Source organism: Meles meles, chromosome 7 (assembly GCF_922984935.1).
Source record: "Meles meles chromosome 7, mMelMel3.1 paternal haplotype, whole genome shotgun sequence".
Lineage (NCBI taxonomy): Eukaryota > Metazoa > Chordata > Mammalia > Carnivora > Mustelidae > Meles > Meles meles.
The window spans coordinates 149,907,278-149,921,368 of NC_060072.1; the positions used below are offsets into that span (position 1 = coordinate 149,907,278).

Sequence of the window (14,091 nt, forward strand, 5' to 3'; positions counted from 1 at the left end):
GGCGCAGAGGACTTTTCCGGAATTGTGCTAATAAATCTGATGGGTCTTTCTTTCATCTACACAAGGCAAGAATCTATGGATTACTTTAAAATGCTGTTTATGAACAAAAAATGTGGGAGCATTTGTGATGTAAACATGACTTCTGGTTTAGTGAATTAAAAATCATTGACATTGACTATAGCTTAAATTAACCCAGGGTTTTGGCTGCTGTCCTGAGGGGACAGATCTAGAAGGCAGAGTGTCCCGCGTGGGCTGTGACTTGAGACAGGCGGGTCGTGTCCTGACGTGCGGTTGTAAGACGCCGCGTGTTCTTCCCCGAAGTACGAAGTCCGTCTCGCTCGAGTGTGTCCTGGGTGCAGTTCGTAGGATGTCTGCACTTGACCACGTTCTGCACGTTCCGGGAAAAGGAAGACGCTCCCAGGCTGGGGTTCTGGCCCTTCAGTTCCGACGGAAGCGTCGTTCCGTTGGAGGTGACCTTGAGCACCTGCTAGGTTTTAGGAGTGACTTAAATCTGACCCAAGTCCTCAACGAGAAGGGTAGTACCTGAAAACTCTAGTTTCCACCATTGACACGACCTGTTGCGAGCGCTTCTGGTAGGCTTAGGTCTGCGGGTGCACACGGTGCACAGACGCACTCTGTCCCTCTCCCTCCCGGACCCCCCACTCCCCCACGCCCCTGCTCATGTCCCATTAGCACGGGGAGGGGTGCTTCCTCCAGCGCGCACTCCAGGGACCTGACTTGGCAGGTGGCTCTCTGTTGTGCTGGTGGTTTTGTTTTGAATTTGGGTATCTTCCTTGCTTCGCCTGATGCTTGAGAGGATGACGGTGGAGGCGGACGTGCCGCGGGGGCCTGCTAGCCCGTGGCTGGGTTTTCCCGGTGTCTTGCTTCTGGAAGGGGGAGCTCCGTGCCGTTCAGTGGATTGAGAGCGAGTCCGCTGCGTGGCTGGCTGACGGCCGCGCGTGGAAGGCTTTCGGAGCAGACGCAGACGCAGGCACAGGACTGGGCGGTCTGCCAACGGGACCGCCAGGCTCACAGCGTCTCCGAGGCCAGGCAGGGGACTCCTCCCGGCAGCGGTGCTGCCGCATCTTTGACCGGGGCTGCTGGGGCGCATGGGGGACTCTCGACCTCGTGGGCTCTGAGTGTCTGTGACTCACCCACCGCGGGCAGATGGATGCGGGCCGAGCCGCGGGCGGCGTGGAGGCCGAGGCTGACCGTGCGTGGGGCGTGGGGGGGGCCCGTGTCGCATGGTGCGTTGTGCTATTCTGCATGGGGCGGCAGCTCTGCTCAGTGCTGTAACAAAGTTTTCAGAAGCGCAAGTTTGCATTAATGAGTCTTTCTCAACTTGTTACAGCAGCGAACGGAGCTGCCCTGGTCCGCTGCAGGCTGCAGCACGGTGAAGGCGCCCCGGGAAGAGCACCGCGCACCAGCAACATCGGGGTGTGCGACATCCGAGAAGCCGCGGGCCGAGAGCGGGTGGCCAGCACCGCGGGGAACCGGCCGCTGTTTTACTTTCGCTTCGGTGAGCGTCCTCCCCAGAGAGAGACCCTGCAGGACGGCAGCCGCCACTCCCGTGTGGGCAGGGGCTGGCGCAGGAGGGGTTCGCGGTGAGCCCCGGCCTCCCACGGGCTCGCGCTGCTCCCCGAGAACACGCCGCCCTGGGTCTCTGGGCGGATTCCAGCCCCTGCGCCCTGGCTGTGGCGCGGCCTCGGGGCCCGTTCTGAGTCTCCTCTCTGAGGGTGTAATGCCGTGTCTTAACACCTGTTTTCCCTGCTGGAACACCGCTTAGAAAACCTAGAAGGCGGCAGATCCCATCATCCTGTGGCCCTGCCAGGTCTTGCGCTACCCCGGGCGCCCGGGTCGACGAGGGAGTCTCGGGCTAGGGATCCCGTTTGCAAAGGGAAAGAGGGAAATCGAGCCTGAGGTCGAGGGTGTGTTCTCCGAGGCCACGAGCCTGCTCAGAGGCCACAGGGACTTTCGTGGCCGAGTTTTGAATATAAGAAGCTCAAAAAATGAGGTTAGCACCTCTTTCAGTAGAACAAGAGAATGAGCATTGGTACGCTTTAGGTTTACCTGTAGGGCTGTATCCCACAGGAAGGCCGATATTTGAAAGCCCTGAAGAAATAAAGAGCTAAGTGGACTGTAGGGTTGGCCTCGGTCTCGAAGGCGCCGCACTGGGGCTCCCACTCGTCTTCTCGGCCCGGCCAGCTGACAGGGGCGGGTGGGTGAGAGCTGCGGACTCGGGCTCTCGCTGTGGGGTCTGCTTCATGGTTCACGGGAGCCCCCGCACCTGACTGAGACGCGAGGAGGAGACGGTCTGCGTTGGGGACGCTACTCTGGGGTCCTTGGTCCTGGCCCCCCCAAGACCCTAGGAAGGGAAGACAGGTTCCCCGCGGTTCGAGGCTCTGGACAGCAGATTCCCAGCCTGTTCGGTGGTGTTCACGGCGAGTCGTTATTTCTGAGAGAGCGTGTGAACCATCGTTCACACTGTAGAACTCGGGGAAGCAGCCTGAGAGCCAGGGGCGCAGAGACCGAGCTTGCTTTTCCGACGTGCTCAGTCGGAGACGTGACACTCTGGGGACAGGATCTCAGGAGAAGCGTCTGCGTGGCCAGTCCCCTTACCCTGATGAGTGCGTTCCTATAAGGCCGTTGTGTTTTGTGAACCTTTTTTTAACATTATTTGTCAGAGAAAAGATTAACCCTTCCAGGAGGTATTCTAAAACCATTTCTAAGATGCCATTTGGGACACACAGTTCTGAACTGGAGTGGCTTTTATGGGCGTCTGTGAGCACTCGGGTCGGAGTCCCGCACATTAGCCTGTCCCAGGGGACGTGCTCTGGAAGCGTCTGTCTCCTGGTTTCCCTCTCTGGACGCCCAGAGGTACCAGGTGCCCCCAAAGACAGGCTGTCTTTGCGGAGCGCAATGTTGAGTGCATCCCTGAATCTGGAGGCAAAAACTGTTCTGGGAGACAGAAAAGACGTCAGGAAGACACACTAACAAGCATTTTCAAGGGGGAAATATTACTTAAGAACGACTCATTGTCCGGGTCCCTGTCTGCGATGTCTCGTTCGTTAATCTCCAGCCTGATAAACTTTAAGAACAGAACGCAGACCCAGTGCTGCCGGTCTCTGCGGGCACATCTGTGCCCGCGCTGGCTCCCATGACCGGGTGTCCGCGGCTCCCGGGACGAGGCCGTATCATCACGTTCCCCCGTTACCTAGATGGCGAGACTTCCCTGTGCCAGAGTCCCTGGCCCACAGCGCATATGTCAGGAGAGTCTGTCCCCACGACCCCACGGCGGTTCTCCGTGGATGGTGGTCCCCGTAGGGCCCAGCCACGCCATGCTGTCTCACTTTCCCGACAGCGTTATGGGAACCGTGGATCGCAGTTACGAGACCGGAGGGCGAGTCTGTGCTTCCCTCCTTCTCCCTGGGGACTGGCCACCTCGGCAGAGAGGCCTTTCCTGGTGAGGGTGAAGTGGCCACGTTTGCTTCTGCTCAGGGAGGCGGCTGGCCCCGCCAGAGTGCAGCCGAGCCGCGTCAGAAGGACTTTGCACACGGCACGCCTGGCCCTCCTCGGCTCCGCGGACCTGCGGGCTGCCGGACGATCCCACGCTCGTGGTGGGGCGGCCTTCTGCACCCGCCTGTGCCCTCTGCCTGCCTCTGTGCGTCATTCAGAGCCCGATTCCCGGGTCCCTTCTGCAGGGATGCCTGGGGTCAGGACAGGCCCTCTGGAGCCGCTCCTCACCACACTCCCGCCACGGTCGCGCAGCCGCAGCCGGACAGTGGGCGAGTGTCGGACGGCTCCACGCCCAGCTCGCCCCCGAGGAGGTCGGCGCCTTCAGAGATTTGCGGAAGGATGGACCAGTCACCATCTGCCGCCCCGTCACAGCCCTACTGGTGGCAGGTAGGGTCCTGCCCGGTGTCCTCCCGACTGGAGTGTGCGACAGGTGCTGGAGCTCCGGCTCTGAGGGCGGGGAATACCCGGAGCCAGCCCCGCCGAGGCCCGAAGCAGCGTGTCTGCGTGCTGTTCCGCTCTGGGCCCCGGAAGATGACACCCATCCTCGTCTGGCCTGGAGGACGCAGACCGCGGGCAGGTGCGACTGGGCCTCAGAGAAGAGCATGTGCGGGCACCTCGGTCTGCCGAGCTGCTGCGGGCTGGGCCTCTGCCCCTCCGGTGCCCGCCGCACGCCAGGTCCATGTCTTCACTCCGCAGCAGGAGTTAGGGTCCCCTAGAGCTCAGCCCCGGGCCTGGAAGCCCCATGAGCCCATCCCCGCTAGGGCTTGAGGGACAGCAGCCGACCTGGGGCCGCCTCTGCCAGGGGTCCCGTCGTGCCGTCTGGTCGTGATGCACAGGGTGTCAGGCGCATAAACCCCAGAAGAGAAAATGGGTCCTTGAATCAGGTTGCCGGTGTGTGACTCGGCATGAATCGTTTCCAGGTGGACCTACTGTAGGAACTGATCCTCGGCTGGAGGGGACGACCCGGGTCCTGCTGCTGGACTCTTGTTTCCGCACACGCTGCTGTGGTCTCGGTCATGTGGATTTCGTGTTATTCCCAGTGGTGTCCTGCCAGCTGGGCGGCCGCTTCCTGAGACCGGTGGTGATGGGGCGGGTGAGGATGCGAAGCCGTGTCCCGTGTAAGCTTCTGCCACGTGAGCAGAGCTGGAAGCGGGATCTGAGTGTCCGCCTGGGCAGCGAGGAAGTCGTCCGCTTTGGAACAGGCTCGTGTGGGTATCGGAAACCCACAGGCGTCTGCGACCCTGCTCCTAACCTCGCGCGTGCTTCCCTCCGAGCTTCTGTTCCTCGGGGAACAAAGAGTGAGCGCTGGGTGCACGTCGAGCTCCCTAAAGTTCCCGATCTTCTGCACTTTTCCACGAAATGAGTCCCTAATAAACTGAAATTTGTTGACGGGAATATGGTTAGCAGTTTCGTACAGATTTCGGCGAGGCCTTCGGTCATGAGAGGCAGAGGCAGGAGTCGGGCTGACGGTCAGGGCCGCTGTGGAGGGGAGGGGATTTCTTTCTGTGCGTGTTCTGGCCCGAGTCCGTGCGAAGCAGATGCGGCAGGTTCCCCGTCCGCACGCACACGGTGTAGTGACAGGCTCGATGGCGTTGACCGTGGAAGGAAGTGCTGCCGTGAGAGTCTGTCCGGTACCAGAAGAGCGGGGGACGGTTCAGACATCGCTTCTGTGCAGACCGGGGATACGGGAAAGCCCTCCGCGGTTTCCCCAGGCGCCTGAGGCAGGACCACGTGTGTGGGAGCCCGGAGATGCCGTGAGCCCCGCTGGGCCCCGGGCTCTGCGGGTGCTGAACGCAAGGACGCAGGACCGAGAGGTTCCAGCCAGGGCCCGGGGACGCCACTCGCACGTGGCCGTGTCCGCACCTGCTCCCCAGCGTACGCAGAAGCTAAGGGATTTGCTCAGTTCCATGCGGGCTAAGAGTAAGACCAGAATTTAGATCCAGGTCTTTGGTTTGAATTCCAGATGCACGTTTATGGAAGTTATCTTCCAAAATCCTTCGCAGTTTCCTTCGAAAACACGTGGAAAACTACTACTTTCTCATATATCTCCCTCGCTATCTGAATTTGGAAGTCTTGATGTTTCCTAGAACATTTGACTTCCTGAGTCAGCGAGGGTGGTCTACACGGCAGGTCTCCTGGCCTGAAGCTTGTGGCATGTCCAGGCCCCAGAGCCCCGGGGCCACGTTCCTGGTGAGCGTGAGATTCGCCGTGGTTTCCGGGTCTGGTCCTGGAGTCGGCGCGTTGCTCAGGGGACCGCTCTGCGTTGTGAGGGATTTTCTCTGGGGAGTCCTTTCTTCATCATGTGTTGGAAGAAACTGGGATGGACCCGTGTGTGGCTGTCTGAGGTCGTTGCTGGCAGAGCGCCGGGGTCCTGGCCTGGGTTACCATCCCCCTGCCTGGCCCCTTCCTCTTTCCTCTTGGGCTCCTGGGTTCCTTCTTCCCAAGCCCCTTTGGGGTCTCGAGGGAAACAGAAGCCTCCCCGAAGGCCATGTTTGTACGGACGCCTGGCGGGAGCCTTACAGGGCCCTGCTCATGCCAGGAAGACCCTGGTGTTTGGTCAGGAGCCCCCCGAGGCCCCCGTGGCCGGGGCAGCACTGCTGGGGGAGACGAGCACACAGACGTCCCGGCTCCTGACCGGCTGCCTCCTGAGTAAGAATTCGAGGGCCGTGCCGTTGTCTGCCGACCTCGCAGCCGTCCGCTGCCCCGATCTCGTTCCTGGGCAGCATCTGTCCTGAGAAGGTCACCGGGGCATGTGTTGTTTGGCGGTGAGATCACAAGGCTGCTTCTCTTCAAGGGACCAGTCAGATTTGCCCGTGTGACAGTGGTCACTGCGCCAGCACACAGAGCCCAATAGCCTGCGACCTCTCCACCCTGAGGATGGGGCTCCCAGCGCGCCGGCGAGGGAAGGGGCTGCTGTGAGCATTCCGGGGCTACTTAGCATGGCAGGACTATGTGCAGATGGGAAACTGAGGCTCAGGGTGACGGATGGTGCCGGCTCTGGAGCGTGTGTCCCTGGTGCTCTGTCCCTCGATTCACGTGGGACCTGAGGCTGCGTTGCCGTCTGCCACACGGTGCTTCGTAAGCGAGGGACACAGCCGCTCTCCGTCCCCGCCACGTTGTTCCCGAAGAGGGATTGATCTTGGCCCGCTGGCTTCGTGTGTTTTGAAGGGTCACCACCTCCCTTGAGACCCTCCCCTTCCGGTGTTCTTGTTCAGAGCCGGTCCCCACGCGCTGCCACCGCCCTCCGGCGGTCCCAAGACCTGGCTCTCAGTTGTGGCAGGAGCGTCCGGAGCTCTGTGTGTTCCTGTACTGATTCGTGTTCTCGTTCTGCCTTACACGCGACAGGAGAGAGCCCTCTGCGCGCGGCCTCGGGCCCCCGGTGTGGACAGGCGGGAAATTCCATCTGGAGGGGCGGCGCGTTGGACGGAGGCTTTTCCTCGTCGGAACATGCTTGAAGCTGCTGCAGACTTCGTTCGCAGTGAGGGCGGGTGAGGATTAGTGATGGAAGTGTGCACACCCACGTTTTAGTTCTTTACAGTGCCCTGTTGCCGGGAGCTGGCGAAGCTGTTCTCCTTTTGTTAGTTAACTCGTTTCTCTTAAACCTTGTGCTATGAGCCGTGCGCGTCAGCCTTTGGACGTGGACGTCCGTGTTTGCGTGCGGAATTGGCTGAGGACCGGTGCAGGAGGCCCTGGCCTGTGCACGGGGCCTGCGGTCGCTGGAAGTGTGTGGCCAGCCAGGGTCCTGGGCCGGCAGAAGGTTAAGGGAATTCCCGGGGCCGTGTTTGACTCTCCGGTCTGTGAGAGGCCCGCGGACTTGGCTGTGGGTAAGAATCAGGCGCTGTTTAACTGCGGCAGCTTGAACATGGAGCAGAACCGCACCGAGATGTCTGCCAGCGGACGGAGGGTAAAGCCACGGGACGGACGAGGGCGAGAAACGGACGGGTTTTAGTGCTACATGGGGTCAAGGATGGGGGTGCCAAGGGTAGCAGATGGTGCTGATCTCATGGGCACCGTGAGGGAGAGGACGAGGCTTGGCATCCAGGAAGCAGGTGACCCCGATCTCCCCCACTCCCCCAGAAATGTTTGTTCTCTGGAGAAATGGACCCGAGAACCTCGCAGTTTGGGGTACAAGACACTGAGTCTGAGCATGTGCGCCAGAGAGGGACAACAGCTCCAGCCACAGATGACGGACGCCTCTGCACTAACTCACAAGCCAGGAGAGCAGGGGTCTCCTCCTCGGGGAGATGGATGGCTCGGGTAGAAGATGCGCTTGTTGGAGGCGGGTCTGTGACAACCCCCCCACAGGAGGACGCTGGCTCACAGCCCCTCGCTGGGAGTAAAGAAAACGCTGTGAAAGTCGACAGAGGAGAACACGGATTGTTCACGCTCAGTGCACATCGGAACGACATTTAACTTCTCACCAGTCGTTGGCAATGAATGCACATAACTTTCAAATAAATTGATTTATACACATTTTTATACAAATTTTTAAAATTTCAAATTTCCATGTAATTCTGCTTAGACGTCTGGGCAAACGCCAGTTCCAGGGGTGCCGTGTGGGGGCCATGCAGCAGGTCTGGACCAGCCGGCCCGGATTAGAGCAGGAGGGGTCCACGGGAAGGGTCTTCGGGGAAACAGAATACTGAACTAAAAGACTGTCCCCAGGTGGTCAGGGATGGCCCACGGGGAGAGAGTGTTGGGAAGGATTTTCACTTCTGTTGGGATATTCTGAAGGAATTAGCGGGAAGTCTGTTGAAAACCAAGATGGTGGAACCCAAAGATGGAAATACTCCCCCAGGAGTAGTGGAAAAGTCAGGAGGGGATTCGCAGCCCAGCGCTGACTTGTGATCCTGCCAACGGCTGGGCACGGCTGGGCTCTTGTGAGAGGTCGTGTGTTGTCTAAAACGGGCCATTACGAGGGATCATAAGGTCTTGTTTGTAGACACGACTGTAAGTACCGAATGACACCACTTTTCTTTGTGACTTAATAGTACTCCTCGGTTTCATAAATTCTGTGCATCTGAAGAAAAAGAGTGGTTTTTAAAGGTTACCTGCAGACTCTAGCTGGACGAGGTCTGGCAGCTGTGAGCTGCTGTGTCTTGACGTCGAGGGATGCGTGTCGGCGAGCACAGTTCTAGGGCAGGGAACTGGGTGGCAGCTGGGTAACCTACCCCGTCACGGGCCACAAACATGCCAACAGGAGCGGGGGTGCTGCGGGGCGCCTGCCTGGGTCTGCCTGCATGAGACCGTTGGTCTTAGGGTCGTGAGTTCGGGTCTCACGCTGAGTGTGGAGCCTGCTTAAAGGAAGGAGTGCGTGCAGCCGTCAGCAGCACAAGAAACCGTCACACCGCTCCTAGAAACAGCCCTCGTGGGGCCATCGTGGAAACAGAGACGAAACGGTTTTGGTTATAACGCGACCACTGGTGACCTCCTCGCCAGGTGTGGCCGTCCGTTTCTGAAGACGCAGCAGTTACTGTTGGATGCCCAGTGCCCCGAGTTTCCTCACTCCTGAGCCAGCACCAGGAGACCGTTCCTGCCGTACCTACTCAGTCTTGGGGCGATGCTGCCCCTCGCTGCTAGAGAGCCCACGTGTCACCATATCGTCGTCGCCAGACCTAGGTCCGCTCTTGACAAACACCATCAGAGCCATTTTAACTGACCATTTATCCCGTCAGGTAGTTCGTCACAGCCGGGTGGAAATGAGATTTTCCAGTCCCTTCGCCTCGGAGGGAGTGGGTTTCAGAGTTAGAAACTGTGTGAGCGAAGGTGGCTCTGCACAGTCCTGGTCCCCCGAGCTGGATCATTAAGATACCCTGTGGGATGTATTGTAAAGGTAACTTCGTGACGAGTGTCACTAAATCTCCTCAAGAATGAGCATAACCCTTTCTGCACGTGTGTCGTGTGGAGAAGACCGTAGCTCGATTCCGTGGGCTCCCCCTTTCCCATCCGCGCAGACGTGTGCGGGCAGGGGAGCCGGTGCGGGGCCTGTACGGGCTGCCGTGTCGGCGCGAGCCTCCCCCTGCCCGGACCCTCCTCCCTTTCCTGCTCTGTGTCCATGATGTCCCTGACTTGCTGCTTCATTCTACCAAGTGATGTTACCCCACGGACGGACTTGGGCCGCCGGGTAAAGCCTTACCTCACTCCGCTGTTTCCCTTAACCCAGGGGTGGATCAGGCGTTGCCTCCCGAGCGCCGGGCTCCTGTCACTCCTGCTCCTTCCACGCGCTATCACCGCCGGAGGTCCTCAGGGTCACGAGATGAGCGCTACCGGTCAGGTAAGGCACCCGTGGGCGTGAGGTCACTGCTCCCCGGTCTGTGATGGTGACGGGGATGGTGAAGAGGACGAGTGGGTGCGTGTCCTGTGGGGGGGAGGGGGTGTGGGGTACATTTCGGTGTCCTCGGGCTGCGTGACCACAGGTGACGACATCCTGCTTCCCCACAAACACCCCCCTGGGTACACGTCAGAACGCAGTAAACAGTAGCTTTTCTCACATGTTTGAAGGTAACGTCTGCTATTTAGAATTTCATGACAACAGAACAGTAATCTCTCATGAGCCAAATTTTGGGGTTTTTTAAGTGTTACTACTCAGCATGTGGCTTTACTTTGTATTTTCTTGGCTGTGAGTATAATTTTTTTCCTTTTCTTTTATTCCCAGGATTTCTGTTTTCCAAGTAGTTTTCGAAAAAGGAAATCTGTAAACTTTCCTGTGTTCTGTTTCCTTTGTGTCTGGAACGCTGTCTTGGTAACTCCGTTCTGCTGCGGCCGTCACCCGGGTTTGGCTGGCTTAGATTTCGGTCATTAATTGTGTCCCATTAATTTCTCTCGTCAGAGAGCTTGTATGACGATTAATATTTTAATGACATTTTGAGAGATTTTTTTCCCAGCATCTGCGTTTAAGTTGCTTTTTCCTGCTTCCCTGACTAGACTACGGCTTTTAAGGAAAATGATCCGTAAGTGTTGCTGCTGGGACCTCAGTTCGGAGGGGAGGGGGCTTGCTACAGAGACAGAAGATGACGCTCATACTCTGTTTTTGCAAGCGCTCTCACAAGTCCTGTCCCGCTTGGTTTTTACAGCAGAGGGGGTGCGTACTGATCCTTGATGCTGCCGGACAGGAAGCGGGCGGGAGCTGTGGGATGCGGCAGCTCGGGCCGTGCACGCCGGGGCTTGGAGGGTCGACCATGCTCTTGGTTCTGTCTCACGGCTCCTTCCATTACCGGGTGACAAGGTGCTTGACCTCCTGCCTGGGCTCCTTCCTGGGGGAGGGGGAGGGCAGACCCTGTAGCACCAGGCCCGTCTCGGGGAGCGGGAGTGCTCTGGAAAGGCAGTGGAGGCCGAGGCTGCCCCTTGGCCCTCCCACCCCTGTGCCCACATGCCTCCGTGTGGGGATATTGTGAGGATGGAACGAAGCAGGAGCTTGTCCTCAACTCCACCTTCTGTTTTCAGAGACGTTCGAACACCCAGCGTGGGTGGGGAGCCCGTCCTCATTCGGGGTCTCAGAGGCCTCCTCCAAACAGGCGGGGGGAGGCGTGCACAGGCGCTGCCGGCTCACTGTGCAGTGCTCGTCACCGCGGTCGTCCGGGTACGACCGTGGTAGTATTCGCGTGTGTGGTGCAGCAGACCCAAGTGCAGACGCATGGAGACGGGCGGGGTCGCCCACAGCAGACACACAGGCACGACCACTCGCTGATGGCACAGAGTCCCATATGTGGGAGACACACACGCAGCCACACGTCCGTGCACGCACAGACCTGTGTGGTGGGCGCACACACGGACACAGTAGACACGGGTGCACGGACGCGTGGTGTACACGAGCCAGTACACACCACACCGCAGCGCACACGTGGGCACATGCGGACTCGTGCACATAGGCACACGCAGACCCAGAGACAGGTCAGTGCACGGAGACGCACATTTAGACACAGACACATAGACGCAGGCGCGACCTAGGTATGGAGACCGCACACACACGTGCAGACACACAGGTAGACTCGCACTCGTGGAGACGCGCAGCTGTATGCAGGTGTGCAGACACGCACAGCCGCGGGAGGCCCGCAGCGCACACACGCAGACACACGGCGGCCGTCATCGGGATCTCCCGTTCTTGCGGAAACCAGTTAGGGGTCCTGCCTTCCATTTTACAGGTGAGAAGCTGGTTCAGGGTGGTGTGTGATTGTTGCGGAGACAGTGGGGGCCTCATCCAAACTGCAGGGACCCTGGCTCTGTCCGGCTCTGTTACTTCTTACCACATGCAAGGGTGTAACTTGTGTCTTGTTCTAAGCTCATTTTCTGTGTTAAATTTTTTACAAATTTAGGTGGAACTTAATAGCATGCACGGTCTGTTTCATTCCCTCCATTACCTCTTTCCTAACAATGAGGGGTGGGGCTGGTAAACCCTGCTGTTTTCCTGGCCGTGGCTAAGGTATGTTCTCCAAACCCTCCCAGCTGTTCCAGGAGACATGCCAGGTGCTGGCTGCTTCACCGTCGGTGTTTCCGAGCGAACATCTCGAGGGTTAGCAGAGTAGGAAATGGTGCTGTCTTGGCCCCAGGAGCGCCTCCATCTGCCCGTGCAGGCTGCCACCCATCGTGGGGCGTGGAGTAGACGTGGAAGGGAACTGTGGGGGGCGGGTGGTGGTGAAGGAGGGGACCAGAACCTTCAGCACGGCCCTTTAGAAGAAAACCACACCTGTCTCGGTCCAGCCCACGCGGGGCTCTACTTCGGAATCTCTGTTTGCTCAGGTAGCATCCCCTTGGGGACCTGTGGCTCCTGGGGTCTGACTTTCCACTAAGAACCCCGGCCTGGGAATGGCTCAGCGCTCTGCCTGCTCTGGGTGAAGGAGCTTTCAGCCCAGAGGAAGGCCAGATGCGTGACCCAGCACAGTGTGTGGGCGACGCTCCTCTGCTCATCTTCCAGTGGTGTCTGCTGCTCTCAGAGTGAGGTTCGCACTTCCCACGCCCATGGTCTAGCTTCCCACCGCTCCGCGGTCTTGTCTTCCGTGTTGTCCCCGTTCTGCAGCCGCGCCGGTTTCCTGGGTGTCTCTCAAGCCCCTGATTGCTACGGAGCCTATACTCTCTGATCCTGCTGCCCAGAACTTTCGTCCCTCGGTCAGACACATCGCTGGTCTCGGGTCTCTGCTCAAGGTCACTGTTTGCATGAGCCTCCCCGGCCACCCCGCTAAATGGCGCGACACCATGTCGCCTCGCGCAGTCCCTGCGCCGCCCCGCGGGTTCCTGGAAGTCCGTGCAGCTGCCAGCCCCCACATTGCCAGTCGCCCGTGGTCCTGCCTACCTGTCATCTGTCCGTCCATCCACCCGTCATGTTGCCACCTGCATCGCCTCTGTGCCTCTGTCCGCCGCGAGAACGTGAGCCCGCAAAGACAAGGGTCTTTTTCTGTTCGTTCGTGTATGCCAAGCATCCAGAGTCGTGCCTCGTGAGTATTTTTGGAAGGAAGGAAGGTGAAGAAACGTAGCACACTTGGGGAAAAGCAAGAAATTAGGGAGGATGGGCTAGGTTTTAACGTTCGTGGTGTACCAGGAACTTAGACTTTATCCTGAAGGTGACAGGTGCTGCCTGAAGACTTGAGGCAAAGGCGCGAGACGAGCACAGCGGGGGTTCAGGGAGGACCCTGGTGGCCACAGATCACGTGCAGGGGAGTCGGAAGGATCCCGTGGTTGAGGCACAGTGAGAAGGTGAGTCAGGGTCACTCAGATCGGACCTCCGCTCACTGGGGAGCAGCAGCAGGACCTGAGGCCCAGCCGGCATGCGCGGCTGTGAGGGTGGGCGTGCGTGGTGCCGCCTGCGTGCGCGGGCCGTGCAGCTGCGTGGGTGATGGAAGCCGGTTCTGCGGTAGGATTCGGGGGTCCTCTCGTGGGTCCTGCTGGCCAGGACTGTGCAGGGAATGCTGTGACGGTGCTCCTCCGTACAGGCTGTTGTGCTTTCTAAGACGTCGTCCTGCTCTCAGCCTTCACAGCCGGAGGAGCCTGTGCTCGTGAACCTTGCTGGGGCTCTCTGTTTCTGCGATCCGCACGGATACCCCCCCCCCATGTTGTGGTGGCCCCTCCCTGCAGGAGAGCCCGTGAGGACCTGGGGTCCTTATCAGCCTCGTTTTGTGGTCTCCCCACCCGAGTCTCTGCTCTTTCCTGCTGCGAACACAGGCTAGTCCCGAGTTTCCTTGATGTGGACCTTCCTCCGGTATGCTCTGAGTGATTTTCCCTTCCAGCGTACAGCCACCAGTCCTCCTTTACAATGTCGTGTGGACGCTGGAGAGCCTTGTGTAGCCCGTTGGCCTGCGCAGGGTCGGGATCTTCTGGGCAGTGTTTCCCTGAGCCAGCCTGGGGGACTTCAGACACTCAAAAGGAAAAGTGTTGTGGCCCTCGGGAGATTTCAGTTTCCAAACTCCGCAGACCACTCAGCTTGCAGTAGAAAGTCCTCTCGATGCTTCAGTGACCAAATTATATCAACCAAGAAGTAATTCTATTATCTCTTAGATAATTGCCCTGATTAGCAATCAATCCAGTCAACCATATACCCTCAAATTTAATCTCTCTTGGCCATACTTTTCCATTTCATTTCCAAAC

General features: G+C 58.9%; 1 protein-coding gene across 3 annotated transcripts in view; it reads left to right on the top strand.

The window, feature by feature from the left end:
* The window catches only part of DIP2C (disco interacting protein 2 homolog C), a 372,928-nt gene that overhangs the window by 178,958 nt on the left and 179,879 nt on the right, over positions 1 to 14,091 (top strand). The window contains exons 3-4 of one of the 3 annotated variants that reach the window (XM_046011076.1): positions 1,352 to 1,519; positions 9,680 to 9,790. In XM_046011076.1, coding sequence (XP_045867032.1) covers positions 1,352 to 1,519; positions 9,680 to 9,790 — 279 coding nt within the window. The remainder of the gene's footprint in view (positions 1 to 1,351; positions 1,520 to 9,679; positions 9,791 to 14,091) is intronic. The other 2 variants (XM_046011077.1, XM_046011078.1) reach the window with 2 other exon arrangements.